General features: G+C 45.6%; 1 protein-coding gene across 2 annotated transcripts in view; it reads right to left on the bottom strand.

Moving 5' to 3' along the window:
- Positions 1-20731, bottom strand: part of BCAR3 (BCAR3 adaptor protein, NSP family member) — a 130990-nt gene that overhangs the window by 81856 nt on the left and 28403 nt on the right. For both annotated transcript variants that reach the window (XM_068966709.1, XM_068966708.1), the window contains exon 3: positions 12511-12550. In XM_068966709.1, the coding sequence (XP_068822810.1) occupies positions 12511-12550 (40 nt within the window). The remainder of the gene's footprint in view (positions 1-12510; positions 12551-20731) is intronic.

The raw sequence follows: 20731 nt of genomic DNA, 5'->3' as shown, positions 1-20731 counted from the left end.
GTCTGATTGGGATCTAAGAAGAGTCCTCTTTCTTCAGCCAAGGATGAAGGCTGTAGCCCAGAACAAGCATGTGAGCCTGCCATATCCCACTTACAGGCCAGACCTGGCTCCCTCGAGCACCTCCAGAGGGCAGCCCCGGCTTCGACCTTGATTCAAACCATCAAGTTCAGGGGTGTAGACAGAATTCGCTTCTGACCTGGGACACTGACAAAATACATCTCAGGCTGTCCTGGCAACGTCTGGCCTGAGGAGTTATCCACACAAACGCCAGGTAGGAGCAGTCAGGACTCCAGCTGTTTCCACACACCTGCTCACCCAGCAGAGCCGAAGATGCTAACGTGACTAGAGAGACACTGCTACTCAGAGCAGACAGGTCTACCCGACGAGATGCCAAAATGTGTCCAGGCCGCGCAGTGTTGCAACAGCATCATCTCTGAGATTATGCAAGAACACACAATTTGCACAAGGACTCACTGCTATGTCATTAGGCAAGGGCCACGTGATGTTGATGACCCATGACTGCATCATGGAAGTGTTGGCGTGAAAAGATGAGATTTTTGTTGAAAGCCTGCTACAGTCTGTTCAGAAGGGAAACAAGGAAAGTGTATGTGTACACAGCCTAGAGGAGGGGTCTGGTCTGCAAACCTTTTCTGTCAAGGTCCAGACAGTGAACAGTTCAGCTTTGCTACCTATTCTGTCACGACTACTCAGCTCCACCCTCACAGTGAGAAAGTGGTGATGCACCAATGAATGGGTGTGGCTGTGTTTCAGTAAAATTTATGCATACTGAAATTTGAATTTTACAACTTTTACATTCTTCTTTAAAAAAACAAACAAACATGCAGAAACATAAATCTATTTTAGCTTGTGGACTACAGCAATAGACAGCAGGCTAGATTTGGTCCCAGGCTGTAGTTTGCCGACTGTCCCCCGCACACCCCCGCTGCCCCAGCCCCCAGGCTAATGCTATCCCAGATGCTTAACATCATTGTGGTAACATGGTCTTCAATTGAAAATCTCCCTTCCGCCCCTAAAATCCTTACTGACTTTGGGCAAGATGCCAAGCATTGTGTGAACTCTGGATTTCCCCCTGGCTGCTTCTCCATCACCACCCCCATATAAGTCCTGCCGGAACTGTCAACTCACCTCATACAATGACTCTTAACTCTATCTCTAGAAGGCCTCCAGCACCTGCCCTGACTTTCCATTCCCGCTGTCACCATCCCAGGTTAAGCTGGCCATGGTATACATATATCCTCTCCATTCAGGTTAGGCTCTTGATGACACTTCCCTCCTACCCAGCCTGACTTGACTGGACAATTACTAACATACAGATCTGCCCCAAACTATCTGCTGAATGAACCAAAGCAGTAAAAATACCCACAAGCTCAGCACTCTCTCCATCTGGTCAGCAGTTTGACATGGCCCATCTCAAAACCAAAAATCTCCCATAGTGAGATGGCAGCACTTAAGGCTACAGTTTGCTTTTTTAAAGTCAGGCTCGGTGAGGTATAATTTGCAAATACTAAAATCACCCCTTCCCATACAGTTCTATGAGATCTGAAACAACCCCAATCAAAGTATTTCTATCATTCCCCCAAAGTTGCCCTATTCCCTCCTGCACCCCTTCAACCACTGATCTGCTCTCGGTACTGCCAGGTTTTATCTGCATCCCACAGTCCATTCCTTCTTAATGCTGAAGAGGATGTCACCGTGTGGGTCTACGGTTCATCCGCTCAGCAGTCAAAAGACACTGGTGCTCTTAACAGTTTTTGTCAGTTAGAAACAATGCCACTATAGACACTAACATACACATTTCTAAATAGACGTATGTTTTCATGATGAAGTTTCACTTTTTATAAATGGCCACATTTTCACAGACCTGCAGGATAGGATTCCATGAAATGAAAGAATATCCTCCATGCCTATTCTTCTCACCCTGCCTCAGCAATCTTTTAAAACTGTAGTAACATTAAGCTTCTGAGGAATCTTTGTAGAGAAGGTTTTTGGGGTGGAGTGGGAGGAGCTGGATGGGAGCTGTCTTTCCTTGCTCCCAAGATGAGCCCCAGGGCTGTTTCCCATTCACTGCTGGCAGTGTTTGATCTTCTGGTCCACGGGGCGGCACTGGCTCTCTGGATGTGCACACTCAGGCAAAAACCTGCAGAGCCAGCCAACTGGGCCATTATTTGGTTCGTATAACTTGTTAAAATCTCACAGAATGTACAGCGTGCCATTGTTTTTGTAAGTCCCTTTCATGACTTTGTGAGCTGGCTAATTCAGAGCAGACTGGACTGATTTCCCTTGCTGGAAGAAAAGACCTTCCTCAAAGACAGCTATTTAACCGTGACCATGGCTGCAACCATCTTGAGCACAAAGCGGGCTTAGGGGCTGCAGCCTTGCCGCCCCTGCCCCCACCGAGGCCCCCACAGCCCGGGGCACTTATTCTTGGCACTGGAATTCACATAATTACTCCTCTTTTAATCTGCAGGGTGACCTAATGTAGCCCTGGCCAGCCGACTGCAGGAAATGGTCTTGTGAGATCTGAGCCTTGGGCAGACCGTCAAGTCTGTAAGCCCCTCTTAGAAAGAGCATTTGGGAGCATTAACCCCATAAAGGACGGGGCTCCAAGTGGCTCTAGGCTCCTAAGTAGCCAGTGCACACCCAGAGGAAGAAGTCCAAGGGCTCTGGTCTCCTCTCCAGGGTAAGGCTCCAGTCCCGTCCCTTCATCTAACCTGCAAAGCAAGCTCAGAAACTGCAGATGTCTTAGAAAAGCTCACAAGTGGCTCCAGCAAGAATCCACAAGGGCTGACGACAAAAGAAAAGGCCATTCATTCACTAGGGAGCTCGTGGGAACAAAAGGCTACACTCTGTCCTGACACTTGCTAACGGCGGAGTCAGGAGAGCTGTTTGGTCTGCAGGCACTGTGCTATTTACAACCTGGCCTTGCCTATATAACCTTGGTTAATTTGAGAAAACAGTCTCCCCAATGTCTTCCCTACTATGCTATTATTATATTTATTTTCCAATTTGTCTTTCTTAAGGACAATTTACTTTAAAACAAAAAAAATCTATAATAAACATTTCTTCTAAAAGGAAAATCACAAATCCATAATGAACATTTCTTCTTAAAAAAAAAAATCACCCAGCTCTGCTGTAGCTAATCAGTTCCTTTCCTAAAAATATATACTTTTAAGTCGCTCTCAGAAAAGAGACTCTATTAACATAACTGTAAGGCTATGTGTGAAGAAGCTAGAAAGAATTAGAATCTTCAGTCTAAAAGGAAGATAAGTATAAAGGGAGAAAAGATAGGAAATACTATAAACTGATAAAACTTAGTGTATGTGAGTGTGTGTGGGGGGTGGGCAACTCCTGAAGTTTAAAGAAGTAGCCCCAGGAAAATATGAAAAGAATGACAAAGAGTGAAAATGGAAGCAGGTTTCACAGGTTCAAGAAGGGGTTACAGAAGTGAAAGTGTATGGAATATAAGAGCAAACGCAGGAATGTCGGGGGAAATCTCCGATCTTTTGAGGTAATGTGATGGGTGGGCCATTATTATCTGTCACACCCTTGGTCTTAATGTCGGAGACACAACATAAAATGCCACCCTTGTTCCAATCGATGTGGCAGCTCTGTGATCAAGAGTGACAGATTAAAGCCTTACCAAAACCCTTCCCCCTCCAGCTTGCCATAGGCGTTACTGCTGTTCATTTGCCAGTCGCATCTGACTCCTTGCGACCCCATGGACTCTAGGCCTCCCCTTCCCTCGCCATCTCCTGGAGTTTGCCCAAGTTCATGTTCATTGCATCGGTTCCAGCCATCTCAGCCTCTGACACCCTCTTCTCCTTCTGCCCTCAATCTTTCTCAGCATCAGGGACTTTTCCAATGAGTCGTCTGTTCGCATCAGATGACCAAAATACTGGAGCTTCAGCTTCAGCATCAGCTCAGGGTTGATCTCCCTTAAGATGACTGGTTTGATCTTGCTGTCCAAGGGACGTTCAGGTCTTCTCCAGCACCACAGTTGGAAGGCATCAATTCTTTGGCATTCTGCCTTCTTTATGGTCTAGCTCTCACACCATACATGACCATGGAGAAGACCATAGCCTTGACTATACGGACCTTTGTCGGCAGAGTAATGTCTCTCTTTTTCAACATACTGTCTAGGTTCCTGCCAAGAAGCAACTGTCCTCTGATTTCATGGCTGCAGTCACAGTCCACAGTGATTTTGGAGCCCAAGAAGAGGCAGTCTGTCACTATTTCCACCTCTCCCCTTCTATGTGCTGTGCAGTAATGGGGCCGGATGCCATTATCTTAGTTTTATTAATATTTAGTCTTAAACCGGCTCTTTCACACTCCTCCTTCACTCTCATCAAGAGGCTCTTTAGTTCCTCATAGTTTTCTGCCATTAGAGGGCTATCATCTGCATCAATTCAGTTTGCTTCAGTCGCTCAGTTGTGTCTGACTCTTTGCGACCCCATGGACTGCAGCAAACCAGGCTTCCCTGTCCATCACCAACTCCTGGAGCTTGCTCCAACTTATGTCCATTGAGTCGGTGATGCCATCCAACCATGTTATCCTCTGTCATCCTATTCCCCTCCTGCCTTCAATCTTTCCCAGCACCAGGGTCTTTTCAGATTAGTCAGTTCTTCGCATCAGGTGGCCAAAGTATTGGAGTTTCAGCTTTAGCAACAGTCCTTCCAATGAATATTCAGGATTGATTTCCTTTAGGATGGACTGGTTGGATCTCCTTGCTGTCCAAGGGACTCTCAAGAGTCTTCTCCAACACAACAGTTCAAAAGCATCAATTCTTTAGCACTCAGCTTTCTTTACGGTCCAACTCTCACATCCATAGATGACTATCGGAAAAACCATAGCTTTGACTAGATGAACTTTTGTTGGCAAAGTAATGTCTCTGCCTTTTAATATGTTGTCTAGGTGGGTCATAGCATTTCTTCCAAGGAGCAAGCATCTTTTAATTTCATGGCTGCAGTCACCATCTGCAGTGATTTTGGAGCCCAAGTAAATAGTCTGTTACTGTTTCCACTGTTTCCCCATCTATCTGCCATGATCTTCATTTTTTTGAATGTTGAGTTTTAAGCCAGCTTTTTCACTCTCCTCTTTCATCAAGAGGCTCTTTAGTTCCTCTTCACTTTCTGCCATAAGGGTGGTGTCATCTGCCTATCAGAGGTTATTGATATTTCTCCCGGCAATCTTGTTTCCAGCTTGTGCTTCATCCAGCCCGGCATTTTGCATGATGTACTCTGCATATAAGTTAAATAAGCAGGGTGACAATATACAGCCTTGACATACTCCTTTCCCAATTTGGAACCAGTCCATTGTTCCGTGTCTGGTTCTAACTGTTGCTTCTTGACCTGCATACAGATTTCTCAGGAGGCAGGTAAGAAGTTCTGGTATTCCCATCTCTTTAAGAATTTTCCACAGTTTGTTGTGATCCACACAGTCAAAGACTGGCGTAGTCAATAAAGCAGAAGTAGATGTTTTTCTGGAATTCTTTTGCTTTTTCAATGATCCAATGGATGTTGGCAATTTGATCTCTGGTTCCTCTTCCTTTTTATAAATCTAACATCTGGAAGTTCTTGGTTCATGTACTGTTGGAGCCTAGCTTGGAGAATTTTGAGCCTTACATTGCTAGCATGTGAAATGAGTGCAATTGTGCAGTTGTTTGAACAGTCTTTGGCATCATCTGCATATCTGTGATTATTGATTTCCTCCTAGCTATCTTGATTCCAGCTTGTAACACATCGAGCCCAGCATTTCTCATGAAGTGCTCAGTGTATCGGCTAAACAAACAGGGTAACAGCAGACAACCCTGTCCTACTCCTTTCTTGATCTTGAACCAATCAGTTGTCCCATACAGGTTTCTAACTGTTGCTTTTTGACCCATAAACAGGTTTCTCAGGAGACAGCTAAGATGGTCTGGTATTTCCATCTCTTTAAGAGCTTTCCACAGTTTGTCATGATACAAGCAGGCAAAGGCTTTAGCATAGCCGAGGAAACAGAGATAAATGTTTTTCTGAAATTCCCTTGCTTTCTCTATAATCCAGCAAATGTTGGCAATTTGATCTCTAGTTCCTCTTCCTTTTCTAAACCCAGCTTTGACATCTGGGAGTTCTTCGTTAGCATTATACTGAAGCCTAGCATGCAAGATTTTAAGCATGACCTCACTAGCATGGGAGATGAGTGCAAGTGTCCGATGATTAGCACATTCTTTGGTACTACCCTTCTTGGGAACTGGGATGACAACTGACCTTTTACAATCCTGCAGCCATTGCTGGGTCTTCCAGACTGGCTGACATAATGAATGCAAAACCTTGATGGCATCATCCTTTAGGGATCTGAATAGTTCTCCTGGAATTTCATTGCATCCACCAGCTTTATTAAAGCAATGCTTCTTAAGGCCCACTTGACTTTGCACTCCAGAATGTCTGGCTCTGGGTAACTACACCATCATAGTAATCCAGTTCATTAACATTTTTTTTTAATACAGTTCTTCCATCACAGGCCTAGGGGATCCTAAAAGTGTGGAACTAGAAGGGACAATGGCCCATCCCCTGGTTTTCTAGTTGTGGGGAAAATGGAACTGATCTTGGGTGGCCTCAGTCTGCAGTGGCTTGAAGCAGGGTTCTTGTTCCCGGCTAGAGACTGAGGTCAGGACACGGCAGTGAGAGCACTGAATCCCAGCCTCTGGTCCACTAGGGATAGTGGCCAGTGACAAGGCCCTGGCCTGTCGGCTTTGTAGAAATGAATTTCCACAGAGAGACGGAAAGTAGTAAAACCAGTAAAATGTTTATTAGTAGGAAAAGATATGTGTGACTAGACTTACACGGGTGGACTCAGATGGAGCTGCACCCTGGTGGTGGTCTGAAATATGGGGCATCTCTGCCAGGTTTCCTTTGGCCAGTCATCTCACTTTGCCTGGTTCGAGTCTGTATTCGTTTTATCCTGGGGTCTTCTCCTGTATGTGTGCATCTCTTAGCCAAAATGGTTTCTAGAGAAGAGGCCTTATGGGTAGGTTGACATCACCTACTATGGCATGATGCCTCTTTCTGTTTTGACCTCCAAGGAGCTTTATTTTGAAAATGAGGACTACGGGATCTCTGTATTATCTTATCTGGGCAGGGCTCAGTTTCTCTTTCCTCCTGTGCCCCAACAGGGGACAAACTCCAGTTGCTTAGACTGGGGCCCATCTATCTCCTGCCTCAGAAGCCATAGGGTGAAGGGGATAAGTCCAAGGTCATGGTGCTAATTAGATAAGAATGTGAGACAGCCTCCCCTCCCTGGAGATCTTAGGGGCTATGTAACTTGGAGTCTCCTATTGGAATGCTATCTGGGAAGGACAGCACCCTGAGCTATTACCATGTATTCATTTTCAGTACAATTATTTTTATCAAATGTGCTAAACAGTTACCTGACACAGATCTAAGAAACTAGACACAGAGTAGATACTGAAGGCAGTAAAAATATGGCAAAAAATAAACAGGAGCAGTAAGCAGGGCTTCCCTGGTGGCTCAGATGGTAAAGAACCTGCCTGCAATGCAGGAGACCCAGGTTCGATCTCTGGCTCAGGAAGATCCCCTGGAGAAGGGAATGGTTGCCCACTCCAGTATTCTTGCCTGGAGAATTCCTCTTTCCTGGAGAGGAGCCTGGCAGGCTGCAACCCTCAGGGTCGCAAAGAGCTAGACATGACTGAGAGACTAACACTTCCACTTTTTCACTTTCAAGCAGGTAAAGCAACCCAGAAGGGAGATTCGACTACACAGTTTTGCCTAGGGCTATTTCCTCTAAAAGCTATTTCCTCTGTTTAAAAAAAAAAATTAGTTTTATCTAGGGTAAGGAATGCTAGGTACGCACAGGAAAATTCCAGAGCTTACACCACTAACCAAAGTCACTACCTTAAGAGCAGGAGGAAGGCGCAGCTGCATGGAGGTTTCTGTTTTCCAATCCACAAGAAGGGTGCTGTTCAGATATAGTGAAAGAGAGTCAATTATATTCTCATGACTATATTTAACAGTTGAAATCAGGCCTCGAAGATGATCATCATGTTTTAGGCTCCTGGCTTGGGGGGATGTGGAGAGGAGGAGGGGGATGGAGACACAAGGAAAAGGTAGAAAAAGAAAAAGCTCCCCTCTCCGGTGGTCAGAAATGTAAAGAGACAGAAACAGAGGAGAATAAAGATTCCAAAATTCCCAGGGGTTCTTTGGATCTACTCAAATGTTCTTATCACATCCAAATAGGGAATTCACTACTTAGGGTAACAAGGTGTCCTTGGGAGGCCCCAGCAGGAGGTCAGCCTGCTGAAGAAATGAAAGAACTACCCAACAGTTCTAGAGCTTCCCTGCCAAGCACTCTTCTCTCCAGTTCTCACAGAGGTGCTCCTGGTAGCCTGGCAACCGCCCCCCAGGCCCCCTGGCATGCTGCCGTATTGATGTGCAGCAGCTATGGGGAGTGCTGGGAGGACACAGGACAAACTGGGCAGGACTGAACGGTGGATTCCTTCTCCACCCAGCTCTCTCCTGCCACAACACAGCAGCCCCATCACCCCGTGAGTTATGGGGTCAGCCTCAGTGTCTCCTTTCCTCTAGACATGAGGAGGCAAGGGTGGCCCCAGACCTCTCTCTCTTAATCTGGGAACTGGAAAAACCAGGTGAAGATGGTTAGAAAGTCTCCCAGGTTAAGGGAGACCTGGGACTATGACTCCCAGCAGGATAAGAACGGCTGTCTGCTGGCCACCACTGGGTGCTTCTACTGCCGAGATGGACTCAGAGATCTGCTCACTGCCCTCCCCCATTCTCAGGTCATGAAGAACCTCTAAAACCCTGACTCTCAGAAAGGGCCCTATGTGATGCAGCATACTTTACACAGAATCTCTACTTTTCTCCATGCCTGAGACATATTATGTGTACAAAGGGGTGATAGGGAGGAAAGAGCTCAAAGTCAGGGAGCCAAACTGCATTCGCCTTATCTACATCTCTCACCTCCCTCAATCATCTTCAGCCACCCTCCAGGCTCTAGGCACCAGCTGGCACCAATTTACGAGGCTTTTGAGGCATGGATTGGTCAAGCACTCGAGAGGGTGCCTAAGTTTGAGAAACGCTAGGATGGGACTGCACTGGCCCAAGACAACTGACTCATGGGTCCATTCAGACCTTGAGGCCCAAGGCCTCTATGGAAGTGTCTTCAGAGCTTTAGTGCCCATGGAGATAAATGAAAATCCCTTATATTTGCTCATTAAGTCCCCAAGCCATATCTCCAAACCAAGGAAGGGCAAAATGAGAAAGAAAAAGAAAAAAAAAATGTGATGAGGGACACGGAAATGTCATCTCTAAAGTTCTGACCAGATTCAGACAAGGTTGATAGCAAAAAGTAAGCTTCAGAAGACCTCAGTGAGTCCTAGAAAAGGGGTCTCCTTAAGCCACCACCAGGAGCAGTTCTATCACTCACTGCCAGGGAAAGCGGGGGAGCCCAGCAGACCGAAGCACCAACAACCGCAACACCTCTTCTTTAAGTCTCAGTTTTTAATAGTATCTTTTATTTGCCTCTTGAAGTCTATACCTCTGACTGAGTTTATGTTCACTGCTCTTTTTTTTTTTTTTCACTGCTCTTTTTAAAATTTATTTTTAATTGAAGGATAATTGCTTTATAATATTGTGTTGGTTTCTGCCATACATCAACATGAATCAGCCATAGCTATATATATGTTTCCTCCCTCTTGAGCCTCCCTCCCACCCCTCTAGGTTGTCACATAGTCCTGGTTTGAGTTCCCTGAGTCATACAGCAAGTTTCCACTGGCTATCTATTTTATATACGGTAGCCAATACCTCTTCTGAGTCAACACGACAACTTGCAATGACCAATTCACAAATGAGATGCAATAGCTTAGAAAATATTAATACTAAAATGAGTCCTTCCCAAAGTTTCTGCTTAGGTTTAGAATTCATCATTGGATTATCTTAAAAGCTGGGACTTTCAGTTCAGTTCAGTCGCTCAGTCGTGTCCGACTCTTTGCGACCTCATGAATCGCAGCACGCCAGGCCTCCTTGTTCATCACCAACTCCCAGAGTTCACTCAGACTCACATCCATTGAGTCAGTGATGCCATCCAGCCATCTCATCCTCTGTCGTCCCCTTCTCCTCCTGCCCCCAATCCCTCCCAGCATCAGGGTCTTTTCCAATTAGTCAACTCTTCACATGAGGTGGCCAAAGTACTAGAGTTTCAGCTTCAGCATCATTCCCTCCAAAGAAATCCTAGGGCTGATCTCCTTTAGGATGGACTGGTTGGATCTCCTTGCAGTCCAAGGGACTCTCAAGAGTCTTCTCCAACACCACAGTTCAAAAGCATCAATTCTTCGGTGCTCAGCTTTCTTCACAGTCCAACTCTCACATCCATACATGACCACAGGAAAAACCATATCCTTGACTAGATGGACCTTTGTTGGCAAAGTAATGTCTCTGCTTTTCAATATGCTATCTAGGTTGGTCATAACTTTCCTTCCAAGGAGTAAGCATCTTTTAATTTCATGGCTGCAGTCACCATCTGCAGTGATTTTGGAGCCCCCCAAAATAAAGTCTGACACTGTTTCCACTGTTTCCCCATCTATTTCCCATGAAGTGATGGGACCAGATGCCATATCTTTGTTTCCTGAATGCTGGGACTTTAGTAAAAGAGAAAAACTGAGCTATGGAGTAGCGAGGAGGGAAGTGAGCACAGCCTGAATAAGCCGGCAGCAGGAGAGAGCCAGTTTCTGGGACATGGAACACAGTGAGTTCTAAAGGGCTGCTGTGATTAACACACTGGAGAATTCTAGGACACACTCTTTTATATTACTGTCAAGTCAGATCATAGAGTATGACAGTGTCCCCTAATTCCTTGCAGTGCACAACCCGCACAAAAGCACACGTGATGCACCAGGAGGGACACAGACACACCACTCATAAAGTTCTGACCAGATTCTGACTCGGTGGTTCTGTTGGTTTAGGATTACCTATTTGCTGCAGTCAAGCTGCAACTCAGGCACAGCCACGGTAGAACAGACAGGAAACATAATTCCCACCTCCATTCCAACAAACTCTATTATGACCACCTCAAGTGACCACATGGTTCTACTAGAGTCTTCTCCTCCAGTAGAAGCTTTAAACCCTCCATCCTCTGGTCTAAAAGGAAGAAATGCCAAAACCCAGGGACAGTCACAGGCACACAGAAAAGCAAGAATAGGCTTAAATCCTCTGAAATGGGGAGGATGAATTTGAAAAATAAAGACAAAGTATGGCTTCTAGGGGGCAAGCACTTTAAGTCCTAACTTGTCCCATGATTTCGCCTAAAAATGAATGATACATTTTGTCATGACAGATGAGAGTTCTCTTTTCTGTAGTAGGTGCCGGACATAATTACAGTTCTCAAAAAATAAAACCAAACAAATATACACACCTGAAAACTGGGTGTGTGTGGCAGAAGCAGGAAGTGAAAGGCATTCTAAAACTTGTTTAGAAGTATTGGAAAAAAAAAAAAGTATTGAGTATTCAGATACGTTGAATGTCAGTCCCACTGGAAAGTAAAAGAATTACACTGCTCATAGGTACCAACTAGCCACTGAAGAAGAGGGTGGCTACTGAGATGGAGAGGATGGCTCAGAAAGGCTCCCTAGTGGCTCAGTGGTAAAGAATCCACCTGCCAACGCAGGAGACACAGGTTCGATCCCTGATCCAGGAAGATCCCACGTGCTGCACAGCATCTCAGCCCGTTCACCGCAACTATTGAGCCTGTGCTCTGGAGCTCGGGAGCAGCAACTACTGAACCTGGCACCCCAGAGCCGGTGTTTCACAACAAGAGAGGCCACCAGAGTGAAAAGCCTGCACATCGCAACTACAGAGTGGCCCCGACTCACTGCAATCAGAGAAAAGCCGGAGTGCAACAACGAAGCCCCATCACAGCCAAAAATAAATACGTAAAATAAAGTCTCATAGAGATCCTTCACTCCTCCACTGAAGACAAACACAAGTTCACAGTTCCTCGTCTACCATTCCAAAATCCCAAAACTCTGAAAACTGAAACATTTTAAATAACTCATTTGGCAGCACAACAAACCCTAGCTCATTTGGTGACAAAAACATAATGTGATTTACACAAAATCATCTGTAGTCTATTCATCTCACTTTGTGTGAATATTCTTACATTAAACTGTTGTAGTAATGAGTTTCATCATGGGATGGTGACTCTAGCCCCCTTTAGAGGTTAGATAGATGTACCATATTACCTCCAAATTTTTAAAACACATCTGGTTCCCAGGGCTTCAGACAAGGGGGATAGTTTATAAATATATAACAGGGTGACATAAGAGCCCTGCAGAGATTACTATAGGCCCAAGAAAGTCAAATTATGTCCTGGTGGTTTCAATCTAACCAGCCTCCTACACAAGCCAGAGGACAATATTGTGTTAGAAATGGGAGGCCTGTTACCACAGGGTCCCTAACCACATGTTAAATCCTGGGTTCCTACCTTCACATATTCCAGAGTTGGGTCCAGAAGATGCTGATCCCTGAAAAGAGAAAATATAAACATGAGAACAATTGGGAACAACTCATTCTCACACTGGGTACAATGTAGCTAACATTATTTCACCCTATTCATTCACATTATTAAGATGAGTCCACCTCCCAGACAATATCCACAGCCAGGAAGTTAGAAAAGACACGTGTTTTCCTGTAAAATTCAAGCCCCAAATATTAGACTATTTATGGCTAGTAATTCTAGAGTCACTAAAGCATAAAAATCAGCCTAAAACTCTGAGCTAAAGAGCTGTGAGGAGTAACAGGCACCAATAAGGCAGGGCCCCGCAGCGCTTTGGACCAGGCGACTGTGCCACACCGTCTTTGACAGAAAACAGAAGCTCAGGCGGGGAGGACAGCTGCCCAAGGTCACCCAGCACCCAGACAGGTGAAGTTTGAACCCAGCTCTGCTTCTAAATCCCCTTTGTCTTTTGCCATCAAGCTGAACAACTCATTCTAATTTTCTTTGGTACCCCAGTGTTTTTTCTCTCCCCACCTAACGTCTGCTCAGATCTATTATAATACTGTTAGGATTAACCAGACAAGTAAAAGTAAACAGCAACAGTGTCACTGAGGAGGCTGATTCATTACAGTGTAAGAGGACCTTAGGTAAAGGAAGGGAGGGGGACACGTGACAGCTGATGCTTCCAATACTGGCAGAGTTAGAGCAAGGTGCCCACCATAACACAGGATGTGAAAAGACAGTGCCTTTAGAGACTTAAACTTCACAAAATCAACACATTCCCCTGAAGAGATGAGATCACTTTTTAAAGAACAGAGTGGCTCTTAAGCTGGTGGGAAGGTTGTCAGCATATCTACAGAAAGCACACGGCCCTCAGGAGGTGGGGGATCCCCGCCCACAGGCAGCCGCCTCCGGAAGAATGAGCTCAAGCCCAGACCCTCAGGGGCTTGGACACTTCCCTCTGTGGAGAGACCCCCGGGAGACGGTAGCACTTCTGTCCTGAACAGGGGCAGCGGACCCCTGCTTGGACACAAGGAGTGGCTCCCACAGCTCAGGGGCAGCCCATCTTGTTGTAAAATGGACCCATCCTCAGAGCTGTTCCTGGACTGGTCTGTCCACTGAGTCTTGCACACAGGGCATGCACACAGAGGCAGGCTGGCTTCGGAGACGCTCCTCTAGGCTGTGCGAGCACATGAGCTTCTGAAATGAGCCCCTTTGTAAGACCAAAGTATCTGAGAAGGGCTTAAGCTCAGAGTCCCTGGTGCACTTCCATCAAAGAGGAGTATAAATCAGTCTTTCAGAGCCTTAAAACTAAGCATACTCTTTGCCACTAAGCTTGTGTTTGTTCATCAGGCATCTTTTCCCAAAGCGGCCGAGTCTGTCTGCTGTGCTGGGTCACCAGCTCTCCTTCTGCAGTCTGGACATCAAGCTGATGTTTCCAGGCTTTGTGACCATGAGACCACATGGCGAGGGACTATAAACTTTGTCAGCAGGGCTTTGGCCAAGCTCCCTTTTAAGTTCTCAAACTCCTGGGTTTCTACTGAAGCAACATTTTAGGCTTATAGGCATCCAGTCTCATGCTAATCATCCAGTCCAGTGGTCTGGCCGTGGGAGTGCAGAAAGATGTTACAGCCACTTGGACGCTGCTTCTCATCTTTTTCAAGTGTCTATTTTTAGGTATGTTCTAAAACGTCCATTATATACACTCATTCATGTGTGTCTTAATGCATGGATAACAGTGTAGGTGTGTGCTGTTTATAGCAATGATTTGGTCCTGGGAATCTCTCCACACTAAATTGTGGACTCTGAAAAATTTTTGTTCATGTGGGTTATATCTACTGATTACTGATATTAGAAATCAAACCTGAGAAATTTTCAAGGTGTTTGTGAATTCACACTATAAAGGTAAATCCATTAAAATATTTACATAAATAACATTTTTATGAAAAAATATGTTTTTATAGCAAAACTTTAGTGAGAATAGTGACGCTGTCATATTTTTGCAGATCTTTTTAACATCTGGTTTACTAGAAGACAGGTGAATTCTCATATCTACTTCTGCATTCAAAATGCTGTGATATGTTTTGGTTGAAACAAATGAAGAAAATCCCCCTTCATGAAGTTATGTAATTGAAAAGGGAGGGATACTTTAATAGGTTTCTCATATAATTATGGATGTTCTACTTTAAGAACATACCAAACCTTGACAAGTAATAATTTCTTAAAGGTTAGCTGTGGACTCTGAGGCCATCTCTCTTACTCTTTTCCATCTGTCCTGCACTTTGAATGGATCTTTTGTCCATGTCTGATTCTTTAACCACTATTCTGGAAAATATTGGTTCACTGAGTTACGCAGATCTGCCAAATTTAGACCCAATTCATTATAATGTAAAAAAAAAAAAATCACATTTGTTAATATCATCACTAATCTCATTAGAAGTTACTGCCTATAGGGAATTGTCAAGCTCACGGTGGAGGATTCCATGAGTCTTCTAAAATTTTAATTTTTCACTGGAATTTTTTTCATTGGCAACTAACAAGGTCAAATATTTTCCCTGAGCTTCATTTCACTCATTTTGGAGGAAATAGCTTCCAAATACCAAGACCACATAGTCATGATCTGTAATTGTAACTTTTTTTAGGTGTTCAAAAGTCATTCTTTTAATAAATTCTTTTTAGAACTTTGCCCAGGATCTGCTCTTCTCACCAGATTTACCTGTAAAAATCCTTTTCCTTTCACCTTTTGAAAGCTGAAATATTCCTCTCTCTCTTTTCTAGAGATAGACTTGAAAACTGAGCTCCTTCTATCAGGACAGACCCCTCAAGCTCTATTGGGAAGGGGGTGTGGTAAGCAACACGGCTCAGGCTGGGCGCTATGTCTGGCTGGTTCCTGAGGCAGCCCCAGCTGCAGTCAGTAGGGTCCCCATTCAGAGGTGGGGTCACCTCCAGGCGGGGTGGCCCTTGAGATACAGGCTGGGACCTGGGACCCTTTACTGCAAGTGTTTGTATCCAGATAAATATCACCTGGAGCAACAGAATACAAAAAAAACCATAAGGGACTAAAAATAACTGCATCCGCCCATGGTTGGGGCAGGTCCTGAACAGCATGATACAAAAAGGCCCAAACTCAGCTGCCATTTCTGGGCTGCTGGGAGCAAAAGCAGCATACTGCGCATGCCCTCTGCACCCAACAGGACCAAGGGGGTTGGAAGATCATCTGCATCCCCCTTCTAGCCCAACCCACCAAGCTTTCCTTCCCCTCACCCCATTTATGGGACCAGCTCTCCCCCACCGGGGCTGGTGAGCAAGGGCGCCTGTTACTTGTTTTCACCCCCTCCTGCGGCATCCGAAGAACCCTGCCTGAAATTCTTGGCTGACCTCTTATCAGTTTCTATTGGTTAAAGAGTCCAAGGACCCAGCTCAGTAACATACCTGCTCTCCCTACCCCCCTGCTCTCCTGCCCAGTGGCCCCAGCACAGAGGAGCCTGGGGTGTTCTCCCCAGCATCCGCCCAGGCTTGCATGGACTCCAGTGTTCCCATTTGATTCTCCACCACACACACTTCTCTTGGCAGAAGAGAAGGAAACAGGAGGTGCTGGTTAGGGATAAAAACTGAAGTCTCCTCCTGACCCCACCCCCCAAGTGAACCCTGCTAAGAAAGCTCTGTTCATTCTGTAAGCAGAACAGTGAGTGCTAAGTCGCTTTCGTCGTGTCCGACTCTTTGTGACCCTATGGACTGTAGACCGCCAGGCTCCTCTGTCCATGGGGATTCTCCAGGCAAGAGTACTGGAGTGAGTTGCCATTTCCTTCTCCAAGGGATCTTCCCAACCCAGGGATCAAACCCATGTCTGCCGTGGTTCCTGCACTGCAGGCAGATTGCATTCTTCTGCTCATCCTTTTCAGAGAGGCAAGGGAGGGAAACCCCAGTGCCTTAAAAATCATTGCCTTGAACCAAATTAACTGTATATTGGGTTGGCCAAAAGTTTCGTCAGGGTTTTCTGTACCATCTTACAGAAAAACTCAAGCAAACTTTTTAGCCAACCCAAATATTTTAATGTAGAAGTGCTGTGTCTCCTTTCTCAGCCAGCCTAACCCTAACTCTAATCCATCTAACCACAAAGAAGACATAAGCTAGAAAGATAGCAGTTGCCCTGTAGCCCCAGCCTCTAATTTGAAATAGAATATCCAATTATTCATATAAGACTGCACAGCAAACACTCCTTAAACCACATCTTTATACTCTCCAACAGAGTTCACTAGGAAACAAACAGAGAAACTTGGCAATATAAATGAAAAGCTTTTTAAATTTTTTTTTAATTTTGCTTATGCCAATTATGAATCCCCACCCATGTGAATCCATGAGGTTGTGTGCATCTCTACCCCTGAGAGTCTGGTGGGCACCATGGGCCCTCTGTCAGGCAGGCTGCCCTGCAGAGCACCATCCACAGACCGCAGGAAAGCAGCAGGATGAAACCAGACTCTGTTATTCTGTTCTTAAGTGTATTAAGTTTTAAATAACATCACTGTGCTCACTCTGGTTAAATCACTCTTTCCAGTGTCCCACTTTCTCAAGTTCATACTGAGGATGTCTCGCTGGGAGTCCCAGAAATGTTACACATATTTACTATTTTAGTTTGTTTCTCATCAGTAACCAGGTTAATAATTTCCTCTCTCTTAAAGGGACACTTGAGCTAGAAGTGTTTGCTATTTTGAGTTAAGAGGTTCTCCGCCTTGAATACACAAACAGAATTTCACTGACATAGATCTTTTCTGAGCAGTTCAAATGCAGATGGAGATGGAAGTGCCCTATGTCTGTCTTAAATGAGATAATGTTTTAAGCGAATGGATGTTTACTTATTTAAATATTATAGGCTAAATTGACGGCTAAAAGTGATGTCACACAAATGTTCATTTGGATATAACATAAAAAGGAAACGCCTGTGATAACATGATTATTTCATACAATGGAGGGATGTGAGAAACTAGATCCAGCTATTTCAGACTGGGGCTCCCCTAAACTACACGCACACTGTTGGTTTGGTTTAGTCACTCAGTCATGTCTGACTCTTTGCGAACCCATGGGCTATAGTCCATCAGGCTCCTCTGTCCATGGGATTTTCCAGGCAAGAAGAATACTGGAGTGGGTTGCCGTTCCTTTCTCCAGGGGAACTTCTAGACCTAGAGAATCGAACCTCGTTCTCCTGCACTGCAGGTGGATTCTTTACCAACTGAGCCACCAGAGCCCTCCATGCACACTAGCAACGTGCAGAATTTGCACTCTTCCTCTGGCGCTTCCATGCATGTTTACTGCAATGGTATTTATACAATGGTATCTCCCTCTACAAGGTGAGCAATCCAAGAGAAATGGGCTGCTCACTTCACATTCAGTATTGTATTCATCCCAAAACATCAGCAAGCAACTACAGTAGGCCAGACAACGGAAATACAAGAAGCAAAAGCACAGGTGCTGCTTTTATAGAGAGGCTGCAGCAAAGTGGGAAGACAGATCAACCAACTCAGCACAATTCAAGTTAGAGAGAGTCAGTGAGAGGGAAGCTCCATAGAGAGGCCTTGAGGCAACACCGGAGTTAAGGTTGGAGGGCTGAGTAGGGACTTGTCCCAGTGAAGCAGCTGTGGGGCGGGTGGTGATGAGAAATCCTCAGGCAAAGAGAGAAGCATGTGATAATACAGTACATATGGCGGACCACAGCCCTGAGGAGTTGACTTTCTGTTAGCCCTGGCCACCATCAACTCTCACCTGGACTCTGCAATACAAATCCCCAGTTCTGCTCCATCTCTACAGCCTCCACACAGCAGCCAGCATGATCCGTACCCAGATCGCTGCCCAGCTCAAAATCCTCTACTAGCTCCCATCCTGTCAGAACAAAACCTTGAGGTCCCACTGTGGCCTTTGAGGCCCTGAACGGCATGACCTCGGCCAGCTCTCCAGCCTGTGTTAGGCAGAATTTCAAAGATGCCCCTTTCCTGAGATTCCTGTCCCTTGATGAGTTAATCAAACACTAATCCAGGTACTGCTGTGAAGGGATTTTGCAGATGTTAATAATGTCACAAGTCAGCTGACTTGGGGGATTTGCCATGAGGGAGTCTGTTGCCAGCGTGATATTATGAGAGGGTCTGTGACAAGACAGAACCCACAGGAGATGAGAGCTGCCCCTGGCAGATGGCCAGAGGCCACAGTCCTACAACCACAAGGAACTGGGTTCTGCCAGCAACCTGAATGAGTGTGGAAGCAGACTCCCCACCCCAGAACCTCAGGTGAGAATGCAGTCACTGACATCTTGAGTGAGACCCTGAGCTGAGAACCCAGCTGAGCCACATGGGACTTCTGCCCTACAGAATCTGTGAGGTAACCAATGAATGTTAGGTCACCAAGTCTGTGGTAACTTGTTACTCAGCAAAAGAACACTGACAGGCTTGTTGCCTATTCCAAAGCCCTACTGACTTTTCTTTCTGTTGTGCAAACACACCAAGTCAGCTCCTGCTGCTGTGGCTTGGCATTTGCTGCTCCTTTGCCTGGAATAGTCTCCCTATATATGCTTGAAGGGGCTTCCCAGGTGGTGCTAGTGGTAAAGAATGCACCTGCCAATGCAGGAGACCTAAGAGATGAGAGTTCGATCCCTGGGTGGGAAAGATCCCCTGGAGAAGGACAGGGCAACCTACTCCAGTATTCTTGTCTGGAGAATCCCATGGACAGAGGAGCCTGCTGGGCTACATTCCATAGGGTCGCAGAGTCAAATGCAACGGAAGCAACTCAGCACGTGTATGCTTGAAGGCTCACTCAGGCCCACATCACTCAGATCTCTCTCAAACATCACTTCCTTAACCAGCCTACCTAAATGAACACCACCCCAACACTCTATCCCCTCATCTGGCTTCATTTTTTCCCATATTATGTGATAATTTATGATCTGTTTATTTGCTCATGGTCTGTCTATTCTCTCGAATATAATCCTGCAAGAGTGGGGCTTTCTCTGCTTTGTTCGCCTTGGTGTCCCCAGTGCTCTGCACATAGCGATTGCCCAGAAACCACTTGCTTAATTAAGGAGTAAAAGAACTACTAAGGAAAGCAGAGGGTTGGGGGAGGTAATAGGTCTGGTGAGGGGTTGGGAGATCAGGATGAAGAAGAGGCAGAGCCAGACTATCAGGGGCTTGGATGCCATGTAAACACATTTACACTTTATCTTGAAAGCAGTGGGATCTGCTGAAGGCGCTCATGCTGGAGAATAACCAGAGATTTGTGTTTTAGAAAAATCTCCATGCAGCAGTATGGACAACAGATTAGTGGGGTCCAAATGGAGCCAGGAAGACTAAAGGGAGTATACTACGGGGTCTGGGTAAGAGATGAGTAGGCCTGGGCTAGAGTGGCAGAGTGTGAGGCAGACTTTTAGAAGGGGGGATAGACAGACCTTGGTAAATGGCAGGATGCAGCGGGTGAAAGGAAAGACAGAGGTAAGGACACTCACTGAATTCTTTCTAAGGGAACCAGGTAGATGGTGCCTAGCCCTTGGTAGGGACTCAATACCTTTGCTAAGAATGAATTAGCAAACACCTTTGCAGGTGGCGCAGTGGTAAAGATTCTGCCTGCCAATGCAGGAGACGCAAGAGATGTGGGTTCCATGCTTGGGTCAGGAAGATGCCCTGGAGGAGGAAAAGGCAACCCACACGAGTATTCTTGGCATGTACAGAGGTGACTGGCGGGCTACAGTCCATGGGGTTGCGAAGAGTCAGACATGACTGAGCACACCCACATGCTTGCCTCAAGCACTAGAGTGAACTGACTACCAGGATCTGAATTAGTAAGACTGTATCCCTTTACCACCCATTTCCCACGGTTAGTAGTGCACACAGGACTGCTGCCATTTAGCTACTGAGTATCCCAAATAAGCTCTCCTTCCTTCTCAACAGATAGTTATTTTCCAGGGTCTTTCACATCCTTCAGACTACGAACACAGAAATCCTTCCCTTAGAGTATAATAAAATATAATATTTAAGTAATCCCTTCATGCCAGCAAAAATAGTTAACTCATGAAGGAAAACCAGGGAACAATAAAACAAAGGAGCTATGCAGAAGCTAGATAAGAGAGCCCAGTTTTACATAACGCTTTGGTCTCCTCCATCACCCCACCTCAGCTGCCACTGCTTGTTTATGTGTTTTCCGCAGGACTGTAAGCTCTGTGAAGTCAGAGGCT

Source organism: Capricornis sumatraensis, chromosome 2, assembly GCF_032405125.1.
Source record: "Capricornis sumatraensis isolate serow.1 chromosome 2, serow.2, whole genome shotgun sequence".
NCBI lineage: Eukaryota > Metazoa > Chordata > Mammalia > Artiodactyla > Bovidae > Capricornis > Capricornis sumatraensis.
Note: the sequence above shows the minus strand (reverse complement) of the source record. Positions and strands in the feature narration are given on the sequence as shown.